At 36.6% G+C, this 27,901-nt stretch overlaps 1 protein-coding gene across 5 annotated transcripts in view; it reads right to left on the minus strand.

Moving 5' to 3' along the window:
- The window catches only part of Tao (Serine/threonine-protein kinase Tao), a 92,366-nt gene that overhangs the window by 3,855 nt on the left and 60,610 nt on the right, over positions 1–27,901 (minus strand). For 4 of the 5 annotated variants that reach the window (XM_081768267.1, XM_081768266.1, XM_081768265.1 and 1 more), the window contains 2 exons: positions 25,693–25,875; positions 21,916–22,034 (listed from right to left, as the gene is read on the minus strand). In XM_081768267.1, the coding sequence (XP_081624393.1) occupies positions 21,916–22,034; positions 25,693–25,875 (302 nt within the window). Of the gene's footprint in view, positions 1–17,431; positions 17,534–21,915; positions 22,035–25,692; positions 25,876–27,901 lie in introns of all 5 variants that reach the window. The other variant, XR_014132639.1, reaches the window with a different exon arrangement.

A 27,901-nucleotide genomic window follows, 5' to 3' on the forward strand; every position in this document is an offset into this window, starting at 1 on the left:
TGCGGTTATTTGGACTGAAGAACTGTTATTTTTTGACTGAACAAATGAACCGTCTTTTTCTACGATAACTGTACTATTAACTGAAGGAAACACACAGTTGTCTCAATTCAGGTCTTGTCATCATGGCAGGTAGTAAAAGTGAGGCATTTGTTGCCTTTTATTGAAGCCTATCGTGCTCATCCCGAACTTTGGGACATGCAACTTGTGCATTATGCGTGGGAAGGAGTGAATAGATATAAAAGTGGGGAGGCGTATGACGTGTTACTTACGAAATTAAAACGTGTGTGTTGGAACTTCAGGCAACACACGATACTGTTATTAAAAAATAAAATTAAAAAAAAAAAAAAACCTACGGTCGGCATTTAGGAAGGAACTGCATAAAGTGTACAAATCGAAGAAATCGGGGACTGGAGGTGAGGAAGTGTATGTTCCAAAGCTTTGATATTTCAAGGATCTTAGAAGTGCACTCCACAGAACATCTGATGAAACTGAACTGAAGGAACTGGAGGACTGAACTAGATTAGCTGACGGTCTCCACACACTATCAGTTCAGTTCATCGTACGATCGGTTAAATCAATTTCTAGCTCAGTTGGACTGATCAGTTAAAACTGATAGTGTATGGGCCTCTACGGCTCACCACTAGGGGGGAAAAAAAGTGTAGTGGTTGTTAACTACAACCAGGTGATATGGTCAAATTTAAAATTTATCACAAGTTAAAGCCCGGAAAGCTGCAGCTGACTGGTTTCTAATGTGGACGTATCGTTAACAGGGTTTTACAAGGTACAAACCACCAAAAAAAGTTAGTATCTCTTTTTTAAATAGTACACTTGAGTTTGAGTTTTGTCTGCACCAGGTCCACCCTATCCGGAACCCCCTCCCCCAAACAAAAAATTCCGGTTACGCGTCTAGTTGTTACTGTGGTTACCAACTCACTAGTCTCCTATTGTTAGCACATCGCACAGCTGTTTTAGCGGGTAAGTGACAATAAAAGCAATAATTGTGGTCTCTATAAAAGCAACTTGGCAAACCAACACAAGCTATTTTTACATTAATAACGGAATCGAATCGCAAGAACAGCTTTCCATTATAAAACAAATATTTCAGGCATCATTCGAATACATAAGACTGTACTGAACACCTATTCAGAACGGTTCTGAAACGTTCTATAAAATAATATTCGAATGGCGAATCTAAAATTTCTCAATCTGAAGGATTATTCTACGTGTTTACTATTGATTTGTTAATACATATTTTGCTTTTATATCATTAACTTGATTTGTACTCAAATCGTTACCTTAATAATTTTCGTCGTCAAATAACTTCAAAAGCTTATAGGAAACTTAACAACCATCATCACTTTGACAATTTCTACTATTAAGTTAGCCTTCTCAAAGATTTGGTTGCAACAAGCCTTACATGATGAAACACACCTTAATTTTTTTCCCCAAGCTGTTCAATAAAATTATTAGTTTGTTTTCTTTTAGTTCCAAACTCTCCTTTACAAGTATGCTTGATTTCAATGAAAAATGTGCTGGAACATGTTAAAATATTCCTATGAAATATAAACTACATTTCTTAGTAAAATGGATTTTTTTGTTATAAATGTACTGTATAAACTACAAAAGTCTATGCTCATCTATTCACTAAATTCATTCTATACAGACATTACCTCCTGATTAAAGCAACTATCTGATTCCAGACACACCACGTTCGCACATTCGAAAATATTGACCATACTGACGCACTTCTGTAGAGGTTTAATCTGAATATTACTTCACTTGAAGCATTTCGTTCTTATAGCCCGCACTAACAATCAAGACTTGAGCCGAGTGACTAAATAATTCAAGTCTTGCTTTCATGAATGAGGTTCCCTCCAAGCAATATACGAGAATGGATTAGAAACTGACATTACAAGGCCGATATTTCTGGAGTTTCATCTGTTATAGAGGAATGAGATGTACAGTAATTTTAACACATGGAGTTGGTAACTGTGCAGTTTCGGCCATCCGCCAACTATGGCGCTAGTTTTAGGTAAACAAATGGTGACTCTTTGAAACACTGGTCTCGCGAAGAAGTCTGCTCAGTTATTCTATTTCTATGGCGAAACATGTAACCGCGGCTGAAATTTTCCGGCAGCTGGTAGAGGTTTATGGAGAGACTGTAATGTCTCGTCAGCATGTCGCAGAACTCCGTCAAAGGTTTGTGGCTGGTAAAGAAAAAGTCACCGACGAGGAGCGTGGTGTTGGGGCAGTTTTGCTAGGATATCATCGACTATCTTGCCTACAGCCCGGGTGATAATGTGGCTGAACATGGAAGGACATGATTTTTACCATGTGGGAATCTTCAATCTCATCTCATGATGCGACAAGTGCCTCAACCCATCGAGATTGTCGAAAAATAACCCAATGCATGTACTGTTGTACTGGTTGTGTGAAATAATATATACACGTTTCACTGCAAGCTTTGCAACTTTACTTTCCGATCACCCCTCGTATCTAATGAAGATTTCAGTTAAATAATTCTTACACAAAATAATTCTCTCATAACGTAGGTATATACATACACTATGTGATCAAAAGTGTCCGGAAGCCTGGCTGAAAATGACTTGCAAGTTCGTGGCGCCCTCTATCGGTACTGCTGGAATTCAATATGCTGTTGGCCACCCTTAGCCTTGATGACAGCTTCGACTCTCGCAGGCATACTTTGAATCATGTGCTGGAACGTTTCTTGGGGTATTGCAGCGCATTTTTCACGGCGTGCTGAACTGAGGAGAGGTATCGATGTAGGGCGGTGAGGCCTGGTACAAAGTCGGCGTTCCAAAACATCCCAAAGGTGTTCTTTAGGATTCAAGTCAGGACTCTGTGCAGGCCAGTCCATTACAGGGATGTTATGGTCGTGTCACCACTCCGCCACAGGCCGTGCGTGCAGTATGAACTGGAGCTCGATCGTGTTGAAAGATGCAATTGTCATCCCCGAATTGCTCTTTAACAGCAGGAAGCAAGAAGGTACTTAAAACATCAATGTAGGCCTGGGCTGTGAGAGTGCCACCCAAAACAATAAGGGGTGTAAGCCCCCTCCAAGAAAAACACGACCACACCATAACACCATCACCTCCGAATTTTACTGTTGGCACTACACACACTGACAGATGACGTTCACCAGGCATTCGCCATACCCACACTCTGCCATCGGATCGCCACCGTGATTCATCCCTCCACACAACGTTTTTCCACTACTCAATCGTCCAATGTTTACGCTTCCTACACCAAGCGAGGCGTCGTTTGGCATTTACCTGTGTGATGTGTGGCTTATGAGCAGCCGCTCGACCATGAATTCCAAGTTTTCTCACCTCACACCTAACTGTCATAGTACTCGGAGTGGATCGTGATGCAGTTTGGAATTACTGTGTGATGGGTCTGAATAGATGTCTGCCTGTTACACTTTACGACCCTCTTCAATTGTCGGCGGTCTCTGTCAGTCAACAGACGAGGTCCGCATGTACGCTTTTGTGCTGTACGTGTCTCCTCACGTTTTTACTTCACTATCACATCAGACACAGTGGACCTAGGGATGTTTAGAAGTGTGGAAATCTTGCGTACAGACTTCTGACAAGGGACACCCAATCACCTGATCACGTTCGAAGTCCGTGAGTTCCGCGGAGCGCACCATTCTGCTTTCTCACGACGTCTAATGACTACTGAGGTCGCTGATAATGAATACCTGGCAGTAGGTGGCAACACAATGGACCTAATATGAAAAACGTATGTTTTGGAGGGTATCCGGATAATTTTGATCACAGTGTATTTTAACTGGAACAGAATTAAAATTAGGAATATGCTGAATGTTTGAAATGAAAAGGGAAGAGACTAACAAATATGAGAACGAACAAAAGCTCGACACAAGCATGCAAAGAAATCGATTAACTTTTATAGATGACTATGCAGAGTATGGAGCTGCTCGAACCACATATTTAATACGCTTATCACATGCACATGAGAAATGAAAAACCTCCTCTAATAAATAAGCAAGGATCCTACAATATGGTTCCAATTCGCTACTTCTTCGGCTACCTACCTTCCTAATTCAACACTCATAACGAATGCAACCTACTTATAAATATCTTGTACACTTTATCAAACAGGGTTGCCACAATGCTACCCGCGCTTAGGAATTTTCCCTGGGCTGTTTTCAAAATTTTTCGTTCACCCATCAACTTACGAATATTTTTCGTAGTATTTCTTGATTTATAAAACAATTTTAAAGTTTCTTTTTATATTTCACAGATTTGGATTATTGGTTGCTTTTATAATTTTTAACGTTCAACATGTTTGTTCTGGGTTTTAATAGAAAAACTTGAACAGGTATTTACCTTGCTCTTCTCTGCACTGTTGGAATACATTTAATAAATGATTAAATTTGCCATTGATTGACATGGACATCCAATGTCAATATTTAGAAAACCTCTGACAGTTGTATTATTATTATATTAACGAAAGGAAGAAACAAGCAATTTTTAGCACACCAAATCTTCAGTAGGTGCGAATTCAATGATACACAAAGAGTGAGAAAGTGCATGAGTGGACCGCGACTGGGAAGCATAGTGGCTAATGCATCGGCACGGTACGCCGAAGGTCTCGGTCCACTCATGCACTTTTACACTCTTCGTATGTCACTGAATTCGCATCTATCAAGGATTTGGCGTGTCAAAAAAACGGTTGTGTCCTCCTTTCGTTAATGTAATGATTTAATGTTCCTATTTTTATGCGCGAATTTAATGCAACTACCAAACGAGTATCATTTAAAGAATTAATCTTCACAAAGCTCTTGTCATTCTTATTCCAGTCACCATACGAAAGTATCAAATCCTGAAAATTTAGTTTGATCTCGATGGAAAACCATTATAGGAATCACTGAATTTAATTTCTTCAAAAATATACATTCTTAAAAAGTTGTACACAACCAATGTCATCTTGTTTTCAATTCGTTAAAATAAGAGGAATTTTAAACTTAGGAGCTATTATTTATTTGCGGTTTAAGGATCTTCATCATGTTCTCCATCCATTTTCTGAATTTTAATGACCATATTTGAGACAATACAGAAGTATGAATTGTGATCAATTATTTAGCAAATAGAGTTGAATGTGGAATTGAAAAAAAAAAAAAAAAAAAAAAAAAACCTTGGCGTTTAACTTGATATGAATACTGAATTATCTTTACATTTACTATTAGAAAAGACATCGAACCTTCACTATTTATCTAAACGTCTTTGAAGGAATTAAGTAGAGAAATTATTTAAATCAAAAAGAAAACCTGCACGGATCTGTCACACTAGTAGGTAATTTCACTAAAATAAATTTCCCGTAGACTTCTTCATATACTCGCTATGCTACCTACAGCTCTCAGATTCAGGTTTGACAACACGCCGCCTACATTCCGGAAACACCCCCTGAATGGTGGTTCTGTTGGCATCTTGTCTAAATTTTCCGAAGTATAAGAGCGTGCTACCAAATCTGAATGTAGCAACTCTGAAGCCAAAACACATGGTAATAACATGGTAGGTTATGAAAGCAAAAGTCTTTGGAGGAATTTACTTCAGTAGAATCGATCCAAGAAAGTTTTCCTCAAATCTTGATTACAAGTTTATTTTTTTCCTTCAAAGGCCTGAAGATGAATTATACTATTGGTAATTGCAAGGAGCATTGCACTGAAGATTACTTTTGACATTACTTCTTCTCGAAAATCTTGACAACTATTTCCTGATACATATACTTCCTATTGAAACATACTACATTAAACTTGAAAGGTGATTCACAAAATTCTTTTATAATTTTCTGTAATTTTCTTTATAATATATAATACACTAGCCAAGTGACGAGGTATTTACGGGGTAAGCTAGTGGTCTAGTACCTTTAAGTATGACATGTACGTCAGAGTTTTAATTTTTACACATATAAGAATATTACTTGAGTCACTATGATAAGCTTAAAACTCCCATTTATAGAACATAAATAAATGAATATAAGTTTTAATAAACAAGATGGCACAATTAGTTTATAGCCTAAAGAAGTTTTTCTTACTCTCTCTGACTTTTTAGGTCAGTGGCAGCCCTGCAAAAATATCTACAATTGTCCACATTGCTTATATACGTCTATACATAGTGTGTCAAAAGTATATGTATAATCCCAGGAATATTGCATACCTATCGTTGTTTTCTAACTTCGCAACGCATGGATGAACTTAAGAACAGTTTTCTTTAGAATGGTGAGAACGTATATCCTTACAGCTTAGTGAAAACAGTTCGAAAATAAAACCCATTACTTCTACAGTTACTGACAACAGATCATATGTGAGGGAAGGATAGAAAGAGGTTATGTATCAGGGTTGGCTGGTTTAAACCAAGGTGGTTTAAACCAGCTGTTTTTTAAAAAAAAAAAACTGGTTTAAACCAAAAAACAAAAAAATGTTCGTAAAAGTGTAAGTGTTTGTAAAATCTTGATGAACACACATTTGTGGGTTATCACGTTTCACTCCCGTATATTATTCGTATTATATTCAGACCTAAATTTCCCATTCATTACTCAAAAAGATTATACTACAAAAGCAACTTTTTTAAAAATAAGTTTATAAATGTTTATTTTGTGAATTGTTATGTAATTGCAATCGAAGAAAAAATCTAAATATTGTTTTGTTTCAATGTTTACTATTGATAAAATACATCGAAAATGCCGTACTTTGTGAGTGTGTGTGTGTGGGGGGGGGGGTCATACAGACCCCACGAGAGGCATTTAGTGAAATATGTATTTTTGGTATCTATTTATGTGTAAATGAGTCTGAGCCAAAGTGGACTCAAATAATTCGTATCTTGATTCACTCTTCTTATTGATATGCAGATTAAGTCGGTGTATTTCTTTAATTTGGACCAATAAAAGTCGTTGTTAACTAACTTCAACTAAATTAGTTCTTCTGTACTCCGTAGTACTTTGAAATTGTTCATATGTAATTCTGTATAATGGTTTCACTTGTGCAACTGTTTATCTTTTTGTTCTTCTGAAATGACTCTTGACAGTTATATTAAGAAGCATGTAAAGATCAGTACAACGTATTTTTTTTTATCAGGATTCCTTCGTGAGTGAGTCGGCATACATATCGCATTTGTGGCCAATTAGTCCTTGTTCCGAGTTCATATGGAGGACAATTTCTCTCGGATGTAACTTGAGAAGCGGTTTTTATTCCGCTTTAAGCTTAGGTGACCCCTTCCAGCATAACCCGGTTGTTGCATAATAACATCAAGGCGAAACAAACTTATTTCTGTCCATATATGATATGAATATATAAAGCAAATTTTTTAAACCATAAAAACCTGGTTTAAACAAAAAAAAAAAAAAAAAAAAGTTAAATTAATGTTAGATTGGCTAATGATGGAAATGTAAGACAATGAGGGTGATTTGACGCATGTATTTACATCTGTGACACGAACTGATGCATTGTGGTGTACTTCGGTCATAAAATGACTAAGTTATAAAACAGATGAAGCAAGTTTTTTTTCTCCTGTTCCTTTTCTTGAGAAATACTCATTTGGAAGGTAACCATCTCAAGGCATCTCTGCTTTTCGATACGGCTCCCGTTCTTCTTTTCCCTCCTTAGTTTACAAATAATTTTGTTTTATTTCTATAATACAGCGTGTCCATACTTTAAAGTGGTATTACGTCACTTTGGATAATTGTATTTAAATGAAATTGGTCACATTTGATTTTTTTTTTTTTAAACTATACCTCATGAACACCCAATGTGGGCCCCACGAGTGGCGATGCAGACAAGACGAAATTCCCATTCACGCCACACACGCTCCAACATATCTGATAAAATGGACTGGATGGCAGCATTGATACGAATTTGCACTTCTTGCAGATTTTGAGGCAATGGGGATACATAGGCGCACTCCTTTACGTAGCCCCATAAAAAGAAGTCGCAGAACGGCAAGTCAGGCGACCTCGGCGGCCACTCGTAGAAAATGAAATGAAATCTTTGAGTTTTACGTTCCACGGTTATGCCGGTTAGGCTAGATGAGACGATGATGATGAGTAATGAATTAAATAGTGGAATGAAGAAAGTGAGAGGAAACGGGAGAACCCCGAGAAAACCAACGCACGCGTGTTGTCAACCACAAAGTTTACTTGGCAGGGGCTGTGATCGAACCTGGGACTCCAAGTACCAGAGGTGAACGCTCTACCACTGAGCCACCGCGGCCCCCGGCCACTCGCAGAAGACATTACCATCACTTCCGGCACGTCCAATCCATCTTCCTGAAAGCCGCTCATTCAGATGTTCTCGAATATGTAAATGACAGTGAAGAGGTACTCCATCTTGTTGGAAAATAAAGTCATTACCTTCTTCTTCCAATTGTGAAAATAACCAATTAGTGAGCATTTCAAGATCAAGTTGGACCTGTGACAGTGGCCTCTCGAAAGAAAAATGGGCCATAGACTTGACGTTTCAATACGGCACAAACAACACAATACAACGAAAGGAAATAAATTTACGTTGGCACATTACGGCATAACAGTACAGAAACATAAAAGCTTCCCAAGTGACCTCCAGCAGAAACAGAAATTGCTTGCTAAATATCCAGCAATGAACTCATATCGCCTAATCACAGAGTAAACATGAATGAATTTACTTTTTTGTGTTTGATCACGTCCATTATTGACAGTTATCCAATGTTGACATGCACAAAAATATTGAATTTTTCTTTCAAATGTGACGCAATTTCATTTGAATACGATTATCCAAAGTAATGTAATACCATTTTAAAGTATGATAGTATTTTTATGGGTCATGTCTATTACAATTCTTCTATTTTCAGCCCATGTTTGCAACATTTGTAAGTTTTTTAAAAACTGTTTGACGTATCTCAGCCAAATTTAAAAGGCTACCTAAATAAATCACCGATTACCTTGACACACATTTTGGTCTAAATCGGAAGACCATTTCACGCACAGACACGACGATACGGTGCAAATCACAAGTGAGCGTCAATCTTGACACACTCGTAACAAAGGCGTGGGAAAGAAGGCGATACAGGGGAGAGAACCTAGCATTATATGGCCGTATATACAACTGTAAGAACATAACTTTTGAAAAAGTTGAGTGGCCTTTCTCTGTCTTTTATTTGATTTTTCCGATACGAACACTAGATAACGCATGAGTTCATTCAAACTCACCCAATCTGAATGAAAATTCGCATACAGATCTTGACCTGCTCAACTCACTTGTGAAGTATTAAGCAGACCTTCAGTTCTTAAGTTGTACGTAAACAAAAATCAAATAATGAACGATTTTTTTTTTATTACTATGCGCAGGGCCGGCCCTAGGCAATTTGCCGACCCCCTCTCTTTCTTCAGAAAGAACATATCTTAAAAGCCAAGATTTCAAGTATGAAACCCCATCATGTACAACGAACGGGAGGGAAATGGCACTCGTACTCAGAAAACACTAAACACTACAAGTACAATCTCGTATCTGTTTTTTCTTTCTTTAAATAATAATCTATGATGTTGGTGAAAGATAAACCAAACATATCTGCAAGTAATCCTTTTTATAGAATTCAATATCAAGCTTCAATCTTCAAGCTTCAAGCTTCAATATATCAATTTGGAATTCAAGTGGAGCTAGCTCTTTTATTTTGATTTCTTGATTTTCTTTCTACATCTACAAAATTTTAAAAGAACTTGTTTGCACCTTCAATGGCAAGAAACTTGTGTACGGCAAAGTCAAGAACAGTTTTCATATCAAAGTTGTGATATCGGTAACTAACTAAAATGAACAGGTGTTCGCTACTGTTCGAGAATTAAGTTCTTGTATTTGATATCAAGTAATTCATGCTGGGATTTTTGACCATTTGCTTTAGCACTGTTCATGTGACCTTAAACTAATGCGACTTAGACATATTTATACACGTAGTATTCAAATAAAACATCAGCTTAGTAAATTTAACCCTTTCGAGACCTAGTCATTTTTGGAGTTTTCGTACTTTCAGTTAATGAATTATAATTCAAGAGACTATTTACAAGATTGATATGGTTGAAACCTTGTTTTCTAGACGAAGAATGTGCAAATTTTATGGCATAAGTCTGATTGCAATGTTGTCAACGGGAGGGAAATGAAGGGATGAAATTTTTTTAAAATCCTTAACAGAATTTTAAAATTTTTTGGAGCTGGCACCACTGTTGCCACATGGGTCTAAGTCACCTCAAAAAATTCTCTGGTCTATCGACAACACAGAGTGAACACGTGAAGTCATTGGCTGCTATACAAAAACGGAAAGAAAAAATCTCTCATCGTACACAGGAAATTTTGACACTTTCCGCTCAGAAGCAAAAATCAACAGTTATGCAGGTGCTGTAGTTTCCCTAATTAACCTATTGAAACTTTCTATGGTGCGTTGTGTTGACCAAAGACAAGGCTTTCAGATACTGCTACGTTTGTTCCAATGTAGCCAACAAGAGGGAAGTTATAGAGGGAAAAGTGGGATATTTTCCGAATTTTTCACCTAAAAACGGGAATTCAAATTTTCTGTGGCTGGAAACACTGCTACCCGAGAGACGCAAACTATTTTAGAACAAACTTTGGTATACCACTAATATATCCTAGAAGTATCATGACGATATCTAATAAACTAAGCATGTCATTTAAAATAAATTACCTCATTCTACCTTTAAAAAAATCACAATTATCTTTCCACTTTGAGAATAAGGTCTACTGTAAACCTCAAACTGTACTTCCCCTAATTATCCAAGTGAAACTTTCTATGGTGGGTTGTGAGGCCAATAAGAAGGCTTTCAGATACTGATACGTTTATTCCAAGGTACCCAATAACAGGGAAGGGAAATTATATAAAGGGAAAATGGGATACTTTTCGAATTTTTCCTCTAAAACAGTGAAATAAAATTTTCTATGGCTGGAAATACTGCTACCAGACAGACGAACCCGAATTTTAAAATAAACTTTGATACGTCACTAATATATACTACAAATACAGGGTGCGGCACGTAAAACCGGCCCGTCGTAATATTCTGGTATATTGTGTTTTTGGCAACACTTAAATAATCTACCTTCCTACCAAGAGATGGCGTGTCGAGCTCGGGTCGACTTACGTGACCTGCAGCAGTCATGTGCAGCCGCAGCCAGTGAAACTTGTCGAAACCAGTTGAGAAAAAGGCCTCGTTGTGTTAAGCCGGGTGAGTGTCAGTGTGTGATAATGCCGTATTCGATGTTTACACCAGAGAGGACAATCAGCAAAGGCTTGTGGCCTCTTCGGTCACCAGACTTGTCCACGTGTGACTTTTACTTATGGGGACTGTTAAACGGAAGAGTATACGAAACAAATCCACACACAATTGAAGAACTCAAGACCAGGATCCAGGATGTCGCCAATAGCATTACAACACAAGAACTGACAAGGGTATATATGAATCTCCTCAATCGTGCTCACATGTGTGTTGAAGTGGGCGGAGGACACTTTCAGCACCTGCTGTGAAGGTGAGTAGTCATATTCAATACATTACATTTCATTTATGTGTTGTAGTTAATCATATTCAATACATTACATTTCATTTTATGTGATCACTTTACGGGCCGGTTTTACGTGCCGCACCCTGTATCATGTCGATATCTAAGAAACGACGCCTGTAATTAAAAAAAAAAAAATGATTTTGGCAAACAGAAAAATAAAAACATCAAGGTTTAGAACCTAAATTCGAATTTTTCGTGCGTCCCCTAATTACTCGATTGTAACGATCTGTACTTGCATTTGTTCAGTAAAGACTGATGTTTGACTGGCGTAAGATCACTTGCGTTCGTACGTATAGGTACGGATTTATAAACGTAAATTTTGATTTTTTAATTTTTTTTCCGCAAAATAAGAAAATTTTAATTTCTCTGCTTGGCAACACTGATTGTGAGTTGTTCAAATTAGTCTAAAAAATTAGGTATCTATATAAGGTATATACCTGACAAGTCCTAAGTAGATCTTTCTGAAACTAAGGAAGTTATATTGAAAAAACTAAGAAAATTTACTTTTTTTTTTTTACTTTGGGCTCAATTTTGACAAGGAAATTCGACACTCAGAGAAAAAAAATCTTCCGATATCTTCATTAGCACTCACACAGCAGAGGATTAATTAAGCGACAACCCCGTATGTGTCACGTTGGCCATTTGGTCCCGAAAGGGTTAATTACCATCATCATGAAGTCTGTATTCAATATTTATTTTAAATAACACAGTTATGACAGATTTTGTCGCCCCCCGAAACTTGTCGCCCGGTGAAAATGCACGTGTTGCACATATGGTAGAGCCGGCCCTGACTATGTGTTAAGTTTTACTAACTGAACATGGGTGCACATACGTCGACCTTTGCTAAGGCAATATAAGGAGCCAGATTGTGTTATATGATACCGGTATTGGTATCGGTAAACATATGGACATAAATATCTTCATAATGAATCTACGATCACGCAAGTTTCTGCACACATGGTATCTACCTAGTTATATCATAAATACTGTCACAAAGTTTAAAGTGGCGCTGTGGGCCTCCGGAGTGGCACAGTGCTGCCATCTGTGTATAAAGCGGAAGATGCATGTAGTGTGTGTGTGTGTGACTGTTCATGACATATGTTGATATGTACTGAGTTCTGATGTAGTGGGGTGATTACGAAAATCGTGTAGCAGTAAGGTCGGGAAGACAGTAGGTGAGATTTTCAACCTCCTGAAACCCCTACAAATCAGCAACAGATTCGTGTCCTTACAAATCAGATCAGCAACAGATTCGTGTATTAAGCCATTCAGCGATACACAGAGACTGGAACGGCAGCTGACCGCACAAGGAGTGGCAGACCACAAACGGTACGAACCCCAAAGGTCCAGAAAGCAGTCGCAGCAAAAATTCGAAGAAATTCTGTTCGAACACAGTGATGGCTGCTGAGATGAACATCAGCAGAAATTCCATGTCTCGTGTGCTCAAGAGTGACCTACATCTACGGGCGTATAAGAGGCGGACTGGTTACTTTCTGACCCAAACATTAATGTCGCAGACGGTCCTTAAATCAAAGAAACTGTTGCGGCGTTACGCCAACAATCTGCACAGAAAGATTCTGTTCACTGACGAAAAGGTATTCACAGCTGAGCAGGCCTACAACGCCTAAAATGACCGTGTGTATGCCACGTCATCTATTGCAGCTGCTGAAGCAGCTCCAAGGGTTCAGAGGGCACCATCCTGCCTCACTGATGGTTTGGTGGGGAATGAGCTACTCAGGCACAACCCAGCTGCATTTTTGCGAACAAGGTGTTAAAATCTCTGCCAAGGTGTACCAAAACACAGTACTAACATATATAGTGAAACCACTGTCTGCTACCATGTTCCTGGAGAAAGGTGGACCTTCCAGCAGGTTTCCGCTCCAGGCCACAAAACGAAAAGAACCCAGGACTGACTGGCACGGAACGTCCCCGACTTCATTTCTACCGCTGATTGGCCTTCTAGCAGCCCCGACCTTAACCCGTTCGACTACAAACTTTGGGCAGTCCTTCAGGCAAAGGTCTGCCATCAACGGCATCCATCTGTCGATGTCAAACAATCTTTGACCCGAGTAGTGAACAATTTTCCCATGGACGTGGTTCGTAATGCCATTGACCAGTGGCCGGACAGACTTCGTGCCTGCATCAAGGCCAAGGGGGACATTTCGAAAAATTACACTAGTTAACAAATTTAAACTTTTTGTTTGTTACATGAGAAAAATCACCTGATCTTATAGGAACTTTTTGCGCTGAATTCGAATATGCACTCGGTTTCTCTCCATCACGTACAGTTTTCCCATAACAGAGGGGTTTTCTGGAAATTCCCTCAAAAATTTCCCTTTTTCAGATATTTTATTCCCCTAGCTCCTGTCCCCTTACATATAGTAACATAGAAATTATACCTAAGTATACCTTGATTTATATTTAATAAACCCTAAAAGTTTCGTAAAAATCGCTTTGTTCTTTCTAGAGAAATAAATATATTTGTATGTATACTGTGTGCACTGTTTATTGCACCTGATAGTAATGTGAACTTAATGACCTAGTCCGTGATTTGCACCTGACAAAACAAGAGGCGGAACTTCTGGGATCAAGGCTCCAGCAGTGGAACTTATTGGATGCAGAAACGAACATATCAGTGTACAGGAAAAGGCATGTTCAATTTTCAAGCTATTTCTCAATGCAAGATAATGTGTGCGTATGTACGGATATAAATGGGTTGATGGCGGAGCTAGGAATTCCTTACGTTCCAGAAGAATGGAGATTATTTATCGACGCGTCAAAGGTCAGCCTTAAAGCTGTCCTTTTACATAATGGAAATAAAAAAACCTTCTATACCACTTGCGCACTCAGTGAAGATTAAGGAATCCTATGACACCATGTCAACTTTGCTAAATCTTATAAATTACAAGGACCATTGTTGGCAAATATGTTGTGATCTCAAGGTAGTTGGTATTTTATTAGGACTGCAGTGCGGTTACACGAAGTACCAATGTTTTTTTATGTTTATGGGATAGCCGAGCTGATGACAAACATTATGAAGTGAAGGAATGGGAACCTAGAGTGAATTACGTACCTGGAGAATGCAACGTCAAATACGCTCCTTTGGTAGATCCTAATAAGATATTACTACCGCCACTTCATATCAAGTTAGGACTTATGAAAAACTTTGTCAAAGCCATGGACACATCTGGTGAAGGTTTCAAGTATTTGCGAGATAAGTTCCCTAACCTGAGTGATGCTAAGATTTCAGCGGTAGTGTTTATTGGTCCCCAAATTAGGAAATTAATGCTTGATGATAGTTTTGACAGCAAGTAAAACAGTGCTGAGCTAGCTGCCTGGACAGCATTTAAGTGTGTTGTGCGCAACTTTCTGGGCAATAACAAAGCTGAGAGTTACACAGAAATCGTACAGGACATGATACAGAAATACAAAGAGTTGGGTTGTAGGATGTCTTTAAAAATCCACTTTTTGCACTCCCACCTCAGCTTCTTTCCTGCTAACCTAGGTGCTCTCAGCGACGAACAGGGAGAAAGATTCCACCAAGATATAATGGCAATGGAGAAAAGGTACTAGGGACGATGGGATCCTTCAATGATGGGGAACTATTGTTGGGGTCTTGTTAGAGAATGCAACATTTCTTACAAGAGAAGGAAGTAGTGTACGTTTTTATAACCCAATGGAAGTTTCATATATTGTGATAGTTTTGATTGTCTTTCCATGACCTTTTGGTACATTTGTATTATTGTTTATTGTAAATTGTTGAGTTGATTTTAGTTTAGCGTCCCTTTCAGCAGCGAGGCTATATGAGACGTGGACCTACTGATTAACGTGGAATCCGAACCACATGAGCTCCCGCCGGGAATCGAACCCGGGTCTCCCACGCCAAAGGCGCGTACGCTAACCGCTTAGCCACGGATGAGCTCTTATTGTAAATTGTCACACTTGTAAATTATATTGTATTATATTTTATATATGTGTTTGTGGTAATAAAGCAAAACGTTTTACCTCAACTTAAGAGATCTGAAAGCATTACTATAAGGTGCAATAAACAGTACACACAGTATACATACAAACATATTTATTTCTCTAGAAAGAATAAAGCGATTATTACGAAACTTGGAGGGTTTGTTAAATATGAATCAAAGTATACTTAGGTATAATTTCTATGTTAGTATATGCAAGGGGACAAGATCTTGGGGTGTAAAATAAACGAAAAGGGAAATTTTTGAGGGATTTTCCCGAAAATCCCTCTGTTAGGGAAAATCGTACGTGATGGAGAAAAACCGAGTGCATATTCGAATTCAGCGCAAAAAGTTCCTTTAAGAACAGGCATTTCCTTTTATGTAACATAACCTTTGTTAACTAGTGTTATTCGTGCGTCAGGTGTACAACATATCAATGTAAAACATGACCAAAATAAATTGCCTTGGTGTTAATACTCTCTGTGTTATTCACATTCAAACTTGTGACAGTATTTATGATATAATTAGGTAGCTGTAAATCTATGCCAGCGTTTCCCAACCGGTGTGCTGCGGCACACTGGTGTGCCGCGAATGGACCGCTGGTGTGCCGGGAGGAAATCGAAACAAAATTATTAATTCTATAGCAGCGAAATTGCAAGACATAGGAAAAAATGTATATTTTTGTATTTCACATTACTATGAATTTCTACCATGGAAAAATTACTGTAATTGTAATACATTATTCTACATTTATTACTGTGTAGCAGACAGTATTTCGGCTCGTACACATTTCCACGGTTAGTTGCTATGTTACGCTTCAATTGAGAGTCATACTAACACCGAGAAATAGAAGTACTTGTACGGTACGCGTCAATTGAACGTTCGTAGAACACTCATTCGCACGTGAATGACCGAACAACACTTTGTTCAATAGCTGTGTTTTGACTTCGACGCATCAGAAGCTGTGTAATTGCAATAATATGCACTGATTTGGTTGACAGCAAAGTTAAAAGTACAAGACTTTTGTTTGTTAGTTCGTTATTAAGTGATCTTCGTTCTTAGTGAAAGGTTGGATACAGTTTCCGAAAAAGAAAGCGTATTTTTAAAAATCTGAGTCCTATATTTCATTGCAATTGTTTTCTATTTTAAAATTAGAATAAAAGTAAGCATAATGAATTAGCATAGTGGAAAACCAGCGATCGAGCTTTCATCTCAGTGAGATTAATAATAATAATAATAATAATAATAATAATAATAATAATAATAATAATAATAATAATAATAATAATAATAATAATAATAATAATAAAAAGGTATTTTATATTTGCAAATAATAATAATATCTATGAGTGTGCCGCGAGAATTCAAGTTACACCCGTAGTGTGCCGCAAGTTGAAAAAGGTTGGGAAACGCTGATCTATGCCTTTATTCCAGTACCTTAATTCCCAATACTCAGTACATGTTTTTTGAACCACATGGTAAATCATCTCGATACCCTACTTTTCCGTAGCTTAGTCTAGCAATTTTACGTAAATGTGATAAAATCTGACATTAGGCAGCTTAAGTATATACATCAGAACACATACAGAAGTCTGTATGCCCAGAATTATCCCCCACCCCCCATAAAAAAGCTTATCTAAAACTATTCATGGTCATTATTTCCTTTCTTTCATTTGGCTATGGAAACACTTATTACGAAAGTTTGTACACACACACACTTTTTGACACAATATGTATATTGTTATCCTATTTATCTAACAAACAAATCTATGAACCAACTAATCTTCGCCTCGAGTGGTTACTTCCCCAAACTCTTCTTTAAAAAATAGTAATAACATCTAGAATAATACCCGAATCCAACTTGGAAAGCCACAAGTAAGTGACAATAAATAAGTACCTTTAATTAGCGAGAACTGGCGTAGGTCTAGGTCTAGTTAAATTTCCAGCAACTGAGGGGATTTAAAGTTAATACGATCCAGTCTTCAAAACGTTATGTAAACTGCAACAATAAACAAGAATCACCAAACAACATATTTTCTATAGAGTTGCTTAAAGATCTGACACGTTTACCTCACTTTATCCTCTGTATGTGAAAAATTTAATTTCTTCAATATATTGGCTGAAAATCATCAATTTTGATCACGACGATAGGATGAGGTTATTTTGAAGGTTTTGAGGAAAAGATATGGAAAATTAAGATTTCTGCTCATCAGTCCCATCCATGCTTCGAAATTTGCGGAAATCAAATAATAGTTCTAACATTTATTTGAGTAATTATTTAATATGTGAAAATATATTTAGGGAAAAAATGCGAGGAGCGTTCGATAAGTACGTGACTTTCACGAGATGACACTAAATCCCAAGTTTCATTTTGCAGATTAAGTTGACACCTTGCATAAATAAACAACGAGAAGTTTTGACAGCATTAGTGAGCCCACTGAAGTTAGAGGAAAGCAGGAGTTTCTTCACTAATTCTTTGAATTCCGCAGCTCTCTCTTATACAATCTTGTTCAAAAAACCTGGCCACCCATTACTGCATCTGTACCTACAGTTGGAACTAAACACACATGTTTTCTCTTTGGTGAATTAAGTGTTTATTTAGAGAGAGTTAAGTATTAGGATTTCCTATGTACAGCTGCCGTAAATGGCTTCTGACGCAGGATGGATGGCCAAAAGTTTTTGAAAATTGTACATACCAAGACTTATCTAGGCATGTCGAATAGGAACATACAATAGGTATATTTAGGATGCCAAATACAAGGATGACCCAACATCGGAATACGTTTAAGAATACGTTAGAGGAACGAGAAAATAAGGTTACACAGCCTACCGTGAAACGTATATATATATATATATATTATTTGATACAACCAATACAGCCAACAGATAGCACATACATTAGGGTATTTTTCGACATGGTTTCTATATCGGTTATGGCACTAGTCGCATCGTGGGATGAGTTTGAAGATTTCCCCCTTGTAAAAATCCTATCCTTGCGTATTCAGCCACGGCGTCACGAAGAATTTTAACCCCTCGCTTGACGCGAAGCGACGGCCTCTTAGGTGCTCTTTCAAGTGCGGACACAGCTGAAAATCACTTGAAGCGAAGTCTCGACAGTAGGAAAAATGATCGATGATGTTCCAGCGATGGGTCAGCAACAGTATGGTAGTCTTCTGGGCTGTATGCGGACGCACGTATTTGTGAAGGTAGATGACGCCTTCGGTGAGAAGTCTTGGCCGTTTCCTCCTGACTGCTTCGCGTGCAAGTTCTCACAGTATCGGTCAGTATCAGGCGGTTACATGTTCCCCCCATAAAAATCGAATAACTAAGCGGACTACTTTCCGAGACCAGTTTTCCAAACGAGTCGCCATTTGTGTTTACATAGAACTAGCGCCATAAGTGGCGAGTAGCTGAAACTGCACAATTACCAACTCCATGTACAAAATTACCGCATATTCCTCATTCCTCTATAAGAGACGAAATTCCACAAATATCGGCCTTGTAACTTTAGTTTTTGATCCTCCCTCGTAAAAGCACAACACCGATAAACTGGAAGTGATCAAAAAGATCTCCATCGTTCATAGGTATAAGAGACTTTATTGATTAAAACGAAGGAATCAAAATTAAATTGGGGCATAAGCATGCTCTGAACAGAAGTTGAAATAACATCACTGACACATTCACAGTCGCCATCAACCACAAAAGCAGCAGCACAAAGATTTAAGATGCATAGCTGCAAGAAGTTTTTGTTCATTAGCGTACAGTTTTCACTTTTTTCTTTTTTCCTTTTCTTTCTTTCTTTTTTTTTTAAAAAAAATATAATTTTCCATGTAACTAATTCCCATAGTATATCATGTCATCACTACGACTAAAACCTCTTGTTGCTTATGTCATTTCAAACATGACACCAAAAATTCGACGTTTAAGATGTTTTGGATCTATAATAAAATAATGAAGGGCTAGTTTATTAATAAAATTGCCCTTCAAGTGGCATGGTCATAAGTTCTAATATTTGAACTAGGCAAGAAAAAGGCCATTTCAAAACCTTGTAGCTAGTTTACTACAGTATTTTGACTTACTACAACTTTGTTTATCCAGATTTTTCCTTGGCATATTTAATTTTGAAAAAGGAAAAAAAGAAAGTGGTACTTTGCTTTGGTGGTGGCCTTTTTAATTAAAATACCTATATTCTTAGTTCATTTGTGATTACCAGGGGCTCATGTTGAAGCACTTTTAAGTGGGTCAATGATTTTAGCTGCAGTATTATTGAAGTTGGGGCTGTGGTTTATTACGTATTATATATTTTATAGAGACAAAAGACTGATGAGTCTTCAAAACTGCAACGTAAAAATTATGTAGATTAGGGTGCTGTGTTATGAAAATTGTTGTTACACTTCAGCGTTTTTAGTTATAATGTTTTTATTGTATAAATTGTTATCCACATTTTATTAAATTTTTGTGGTCAGTTAAATTTTGGATATTTTACATAAAACTTGATTCGAAAGCTTCCCTTTCCATGCTGTGTTTTTTTCAAGAGTGCAGAATACTGACTTATGCAATATCATTGTTTGTTGTCCTTAGAAAATATCTGATATACAGATTTTTTGCACACATTACAACCAGAGACAACAAATAGATTAGAGACATAAGAAAAAGATAATTGATGACATCCATCTGAACACTTAAAAAGAATGAGTGTGGATACATTACAGATTCCACGTTTTACTCCAGTATTGCAAATAAATATGCGTAAGTAAAATTCTTTATTTACAAATAAACCATGATCTCGCATAGTAAAGCTACGATTCTACAGTTTTAAAGGGCAGGAAGGGAGTATTTTCGAATCAAGTTTTACCAAAACAGAATTTAGATAAGGTATGTATACCATTACTGTTGGATTCTGCAATTATACACAACACACAATGGCTTTAAACATTGAATATACCGTATTTCCGCGAATATAGGCCGCACATAAACTTTTGACTATTATAGAAACAAGTAAATCTCGAATGCATGCCGCGGTACTAAATTTACGAGAAACTTCAATTAGACAGTACTTTGAAATGTATCTCTCCCCCTCTCCTTTAACTTTTGCATAACTAAGGGTGACTCATATAAAGATGACCTTCTTTGTGATAGTGACTGAGCAACATTCTGAATCGTCTAGCGTGGGTGAGGAAATGAATGAAATGAAATCTTTGAGTTTTACGTCCCACGATTATGCCGGCTAGGCTAAAGGAGACGGTGATGATGAGTAATGGAATAAAACGGTGGTGGAATAAAACGGGAGAACCCCGAGAAAACCCATGCACACGGTGTTTGTTCACCACAAAGTTCACTTGGCGGGAGCTGGGATCGAACCCGGGACCCCAAGCACCAGAGGTGAATGCTCTTACCACTGAGCCACCGCGGCCCTAGTGAGGGTGAGGAATCTAGTCGCTGGTGATACTGACACGGTAGGAGGGGATTGTGCGTGATTTGGGTGGGTACAAACAAGCTGATAGTTTTGCGAAACAAAGTTGCTTTTCTTTTTTTCAAGAACAGCTACTGCATGTAAGTATTCCGTATGTATTATATATACTATATAACAAGGATACGTATTCTTGTTAATAAAACTATTAAGTCTACAAGTGCTTTTAGTGTCAGTGTAAGGTACTGGTAATACCCAATGAAGGGGGCAGTTTTTGCGAAAAGGTGTGTTTTTCTGTTATTTTCAAGTTTTTGATAGTCTACAAACGTAAATGCAGTAACTTGTAATGGTATTCATTTCAACCCACAAGATACGTGTACATGCCATTTTGAAATTGACGATTTATGATCTGAGGGGGAAAAATCTCGATTATAAGCCGCATCATTATTTTTAAGCCAAAATTTAGGAGGAGAAAAGTGGGGCCTATATTCGTACAAATACAGTACGTAACAGCCAATTTCATAGAACAGCGCTCGTCTGGATTACATAATTTTTACAGTGGAGTTTCAAAATCTTCACTGACCATTCTCTCAACAAACCTTCAAGATAACCTAATCTTATCTTCGTAATCAAGGTTGAAAATTTTTCCACTGAAATACCGAAAAAATTGCATCTTTTTTTTTACATATAGGGATAAAGTAAGGTAAAACTGATTTTGTATCCTCAGTGCGTATCACGAAGACATTTGACATTTTACTGAATGCCTGTAGGTTACAAATAACTATATCATTTAATTACAAAATACTTAATACTTTAGATATATTGTTAGTTTAACACCTTTCATCCCTGTTTTATTAGTCATGCGTTGACACCAGTAGATGACAATATTAGTAGCAAGCCTATTTACCGAATGACTCTACACAACAGTTATTCTAAATAATACAAAGCAACACTTCAGACAATACACGTACCTAAAACCGAGTCGTGCCGACTCTTCGTCAAACTGCTCTAATTCACGGGCTTGTCTCTCGTGAAGAAGTCGGATTCGTTCAGAGCGTTCTTGCAAGAACTGTTGGATTTCTTCATCCATCTGAAATTTAAAAAATACATATAAGCATAAATACTAATAAGAAATATAAATAATGGAATATTTAATTTAACGTCTGAAGACGAATGATTTATTGGGGAGAAAAATACCTTACCTTATATTCGAATCAGAACAGTTAAATACTTCCCGAAAGTTGTCATGGCTGTCTGGCAATTTTAAGAGTATCATCGTCTATGGAATCCTAGGCTGTTACCATGCAAGTGGATTACATTCTTCCTACAGTCTCTCTTTTCTTAGTGACATTTTGTCGATGTCGATTATTTGTTATTACAAGATGAAGCCCATACACGCATTTCTTCTGTTTCTGAATATTTCTGAATTTCGAATGTTTCTGAATATTTTCACTTATACTGCAACATACAATCTTTATCTTTTATGCATTTACTGGTAGATACGTGCAACAACTATTTCAACAAGAATTTTAGGAATGATCTAAAAAAATGGATCAAAAGATTGCGATTTTGGCCAATAATTAGTTTTTTTCATCAGGGGCCGCAAAATGTTTGAACGGTCCCTAAATCGAGTTTTCGTATTTTCTACGGAATAAGCACATCATACTGAGTTAAGTGATAGTTTGGATTTGGCTACACTATATGTAGTTCTCCAGATATAAAGTGTACAAGAAAATTTTTGATTAAAATATATTGGATCTTTTGATCCAAAAATGTGTGAAAACGCAACTCGAATTTCAAGGAGGTAAAAAGACGCATTAACCTTCCAACTATTTACGACCGGCAATTATGGAAAATGCCACATTCTGCCATTTTTGCAACAAATTGTGCATCAATGCCATTTATTGTAATCACTGGCCAGACTTAATTTTATGGTTGTTTTTTTAAGTTTTTCGAGCAGCACAACTGTCAAGAGATAAAACTGGACGCTCCTCACTGGAGAAGATAATTTATTACTGACCAACTAATACATGGAAGACACGAGTTTTGTTGCTATAAATTCAAGTATAATTCTATAAAAATAGGGAATGTTGAACGATTGTTTTCAAAGACAATGAATTGACGACATAATTTGTGTGACACATCAAGAAAATGCTTATGACATTGTGCCATCAGAAGTAAACTATGTGTTGCATTGCATGACTGCTTTATTACGTATGTGAGGTTTACGTAATAAGAAGATTAGCTTTCTTTTCTTCTTCTTCGTTCTTAAGACATGTATTCATTACCGTGTCTTTTTTCTGCAGTTTTATGTTTGTGATACTAATATTTCTATGATATTATCTTTAATTATCTTTTTTCGTTTTGATGAGTCCTGGTCATTGATAGTTTCAAAGTCACTCGTACTAATTACTGCTATTTACAATCCTTAATATAGATTAACTTATTTAATGCGAACTTTTTGTAAATTACTGAAATAAAATTACAATAAGTATATTTTCAAAAATGTCACGTTCAAGAAACGGGATTTTATGGAAAAGAAGGTATCCTCATGCATGTTAACCCTAGCAGCGTAGGTGATAGTACTAATGAAGTTCTTAAGGATAACCAAAACTTCTAGCTTTTTTTTTTCTTCTTTTCAGATATAAGGTAAGGTATTTTAATCTCCCAATATTATAGCCACGATTACCAAAGAAGTACGATTAATGAAACTGAATGATTATGGATGAACAACTATCGAATGAATTTTTCAGTAAAAGAAATCTTCAGTACAATGAGTAATAGATAGCGAAAGTGGTTTTTTTTTTTTTTTTTTTTTTTTTTTTTTTTTTTTTTTTTTTTTTTTTTTTTTTTGTTCCACAGACAGTGTGCAAATATTGAATATTATTTTGATTATATCTGGTAATCTGCTTGTCATAAAAAACAGATACGAAAGAAGAAAAAAAATAGTGTTCAGTCTTCAAATAGTGGGAATTAGCTGCAGCTTTGAATCCTCCGCTTTCATAATTATGATTATTCCCCTTTCTTATTTTTAAATAGAATTATGGGATTTTGTTCGATAAAGTTAATTTGTTTGCTAGCTATTTTTTAATCAGACAATTCCATGTACATCCAGTAGAGAAGGTTCTTCTACTTTAGTTTTATATTAACTAAGTCGCATTTTGCACAGCTTACTAACCATGAGGGCCCATTACCGGGAATAAATCTGATCTACCTTTGCCGTTTCACCAAAACCACTTTGGAACCAGTTATGATTGTCTCTCTACCTTTAAATCCAGGTCTTACGACGAAAACAGAAAATCAAATTTTTGAGACTCGACTCTCTATATATATTCCTGCAGTTGAGATGTGATACTGATTTCCTACAACATCTCATCAACGGAAATTTAACAGGGTGTCTACTAAAATTCCAAAATGAAATTTCGTGACCTTTTCTTTCCTAAATCATAAAATTTAGTAACATTTTTTCAAGAGCGAATTTGGGTGCGAATTGGGCCGAATTTTCATGCATGCGATAGAAGCGTGCTTTGCTTGTGATTTCGTAGTGTCTGAAGCCGACCATAAACATTTTGGTGGTGAATTTTGACGTTTTATAGAACAAAATTTTCCAGTCTATACTTATATTTGTACAGTCCGCAGCAAAAAAACCTGCAACATAAGCATGTAAGTTTATTGTGAAACTACGCCTAACAGCGCAGGGAATCAACATAACGTCTAAGTGACACGAATCACGCCTGAGAAACCTCGGCGTCCTCCCCTGCACACTTATTTTGGAGTAAAAGACTTCGTCGCTTCACAACAAACTTACATGCTCATGTTGCAGATTTTTTGCTGCGGACTGTACAGATTATATATATATATATATATATATATATATATATATATTAACCCAAATGCTAAATTTCTTGACTTTCATGACCGTTTTCTGATTTCGTGACTTTTTCATGACTTTCATGACCGATAGACACTCTGTTTAGTTCTACCGACATGTAGACACAGTTCGTTTCTGTAACATGTGTTTAATTCCCTCAGGAACGTGACTTTTGCGTTTCACGCAAACTGGTACGAAATGAGGTTCCTGATGGCTTTGTGTTTTGTCACTCAACACAGGCGTAGCTGCTATGTTTCAATGGCTAGCAGAAATTACTACTAGCGGAAATTTTGAATCTAATCGAGAATCACATGGATTCAGACGGGAAATCTGCTATTTCGGAACTGACAACACTGTTACAGTTTCGCCTTATCGTTTTTGAACCGTGATTTTGAGACTGTTTTAACTTCTGCAGATACTAAGTAGGCCTTACTAGGGTCATTAGCATGCATGAATTATTAATAATACATAAAAACACAATAATACAATTCCATTAATTAATACTAAGTCAACTTACTATAATAATCACCGAACCAAAGTTAAATGATTTGAATGTCACTGCTACCTAAAAGTCTCTTTCCCAAAAACTTCCAACTAAAATTCTATGAACCATTTTTATACTTTGAAACCTGTATGTCCTGTTCCTCTTTAAATGGGAGAAGTACATATTTTAAATGACAGTCTTTCCCATTTTGTCAAAGCTCTTGGGCAATCCTATGTACACTTTTGAAATTTGTAGTTTTAGACTAGTATCATTTTTTTTCTTCTCGGCACGTAACATACATTTTATGATTTCTTCCCCCACCCCTGCAACGTAATTAAAAGGTAGATTAAATAAACAAGTTAATTAAAGCACAATTTACAAGTTTTGTTATACCTTTTGTTCTAGGAGAGCTCGTCGAACAGATACTCTATCCTCTAGCTCTTTGCGTTCACGATTTCGCTGAGCTTCTGCCTGCATCTTGTTCTTCGACTGGTACGCCATGAGAATTTCGAGCTCATAGTGCAGCCGTTCCTTCAGTTGCTGGCATTCAACTTCTTGGGACTCGTCCAAACGAATCTATAAAACAAAACACACTGAAAAGTCTCTACGACCAAATTCTACAATTAATATTTTCTGATACATGCAAAACGAATATATTTTTCGAAGTAAATTTATCCTTATTACAAATATCGTGAAGTAAATAGACTATTTCAATTCCTTTAATGTGTTGGACTTCTTCTGGGCTTTAAATATACTTACTTACGTTAACTCACTAGTTTATACTAAAAATCAAAATTTCTTCTGTTCGAATTTGATAAACAAACATGGGTCATCTCATGTTCATAGTATAGTGTCCTATAATTCAGTTATCTGATTTCAGAATCAGACAGCCTTACAAATCTATCTATGTTCTACTTTTAAGTGTTGAAGTAATCATGTCCTCATACAAAAACGAAAGCAAATATGGGAAAGTAACAGTTCATTAAATAATCTCGGAGGAATGAACTGCTCGTCAAACAGGGACCACAACAACAAAACACTTTCGTATCTTTTTCAAACACCACTAATTATCAATGAGTATAAATTTCTTTAACTTCCTGTATAGTTACGAACTTAACTAACTTACAACAAAATAGCACTAACTGATTTTAAATATTTTTTCTTATTATTTTGTTTCGTCTTTTCTTCCAAAACAGAGGAAGAAACATTTAAAAACAAAGTATTATTTTGTTAAGTTAGCTAAATACTTAACTGTATTATGTGGACATTTATATATTTTGAATATATTACAGTAGGTTAAAGAAGTGTGTACTCATCGAAGATTTATATATAATGAACGTTTACCACAGATACAAGACTGTACCAGTATCTTTGCAAAAAGATTACTACAAGCAAAATTTCCACAAACTAGCACAAATTACGTAAGTGTTCGGAAGTTTCCACAGCGATAAACAATTTCAAAAGAGAACTTTAGTGCAAGGGAATTTACATTTTCATACGACAGAAAATACTTCAACAGTAAATTCTCAGAAGTGAGATGAATTGTTAATGACTTTCCCGATCTGCTGAGGAAGGCGTCATGGAACACCGAAACAGTACAGTTATAGTACATTAAATATTAGAAGCAGTAAATAAAAGAGTACGTAAACAAATTATTATACACATATTAATTTTTTAAATCCTTAAATAATTACGTCTACAGGAGTTATCCTGAACAGTTTCAATAACTCATTCTGTAATCTTTCCTACTATATTACATTATACAGATGAAGACCAAATCTATTTGTGAAAACAGCACTTAAGGTGCAAGGGTTCTGTTCTAAAATAGTGAAACTTCTTGATAAACTGGTTGCTTATATAGAGACTTCTCTTGTGGAGATACTTGATGGAAGTAGTTGTGCTTCAACGATTCTTCTGTAGATATGAACAACGTAACAATGTATAAGTCTCACTCATGCACTACTACTTCTTTACTTGATGTGACTTCAGGGCACCTACTGATCTGGAGAAATCTATTTCCCTGACCCTTAGCACGAAATTTCCTGACTTTCATGACAGGTATCGGATGACGCTGACATATAACTAAGGAATAAATTAACGGTGAATATTTACATATGAAAACATTTAATCTCTTAGAGACAAATAGTAATCAATTGCTCATCGTACATTCCACTTATCTCCCATAAAAATCTGAGCAACGCCCCATACTATTATCATTAATGTTTGGCTAAGCTGAAACTGGTGTACAATTAATGTTAGGAAAAGATATATTTTATAAAATTTCCCTGATTTCCAGTTTTTTCCCCTGAGCTCTCCGACCTGCATCATTTTCCCCTGAGTTTTCCCTGACTTCCCCGACCAGTAGGAACCCTGGACTTACACACAGAAAGTTAAACACCTAAAAAGAAGTAAAATTTCAAGAATTGAGTTGTGTGATAATTGCGATACACCAACTCGACAAGGGCAGACAATTAGCTAACGTTAATGTCCATGATTTTGTGTATTATAATTTCACACACTCAATTTATTCTTTGAATTACTCCTCCTGCTACTACTACTGATAATAATAATAATAATAATAAATTTTATTATATTAAATTTT

Source organism: Thermobia domestica, chromosome 8 (genome assembly GCF_964235325.1).
Source record: "Thermobia domestica chromosome 8, izTheDome1.hap1.1, whole genome shotgun sequence".
Classification (NCBI taxonomy): Eukaryota; Metazoa; Arthropoda; class Insecta; order Zygentoma; family Lepismatidae; genus Thermobia; species Thermobia domestica.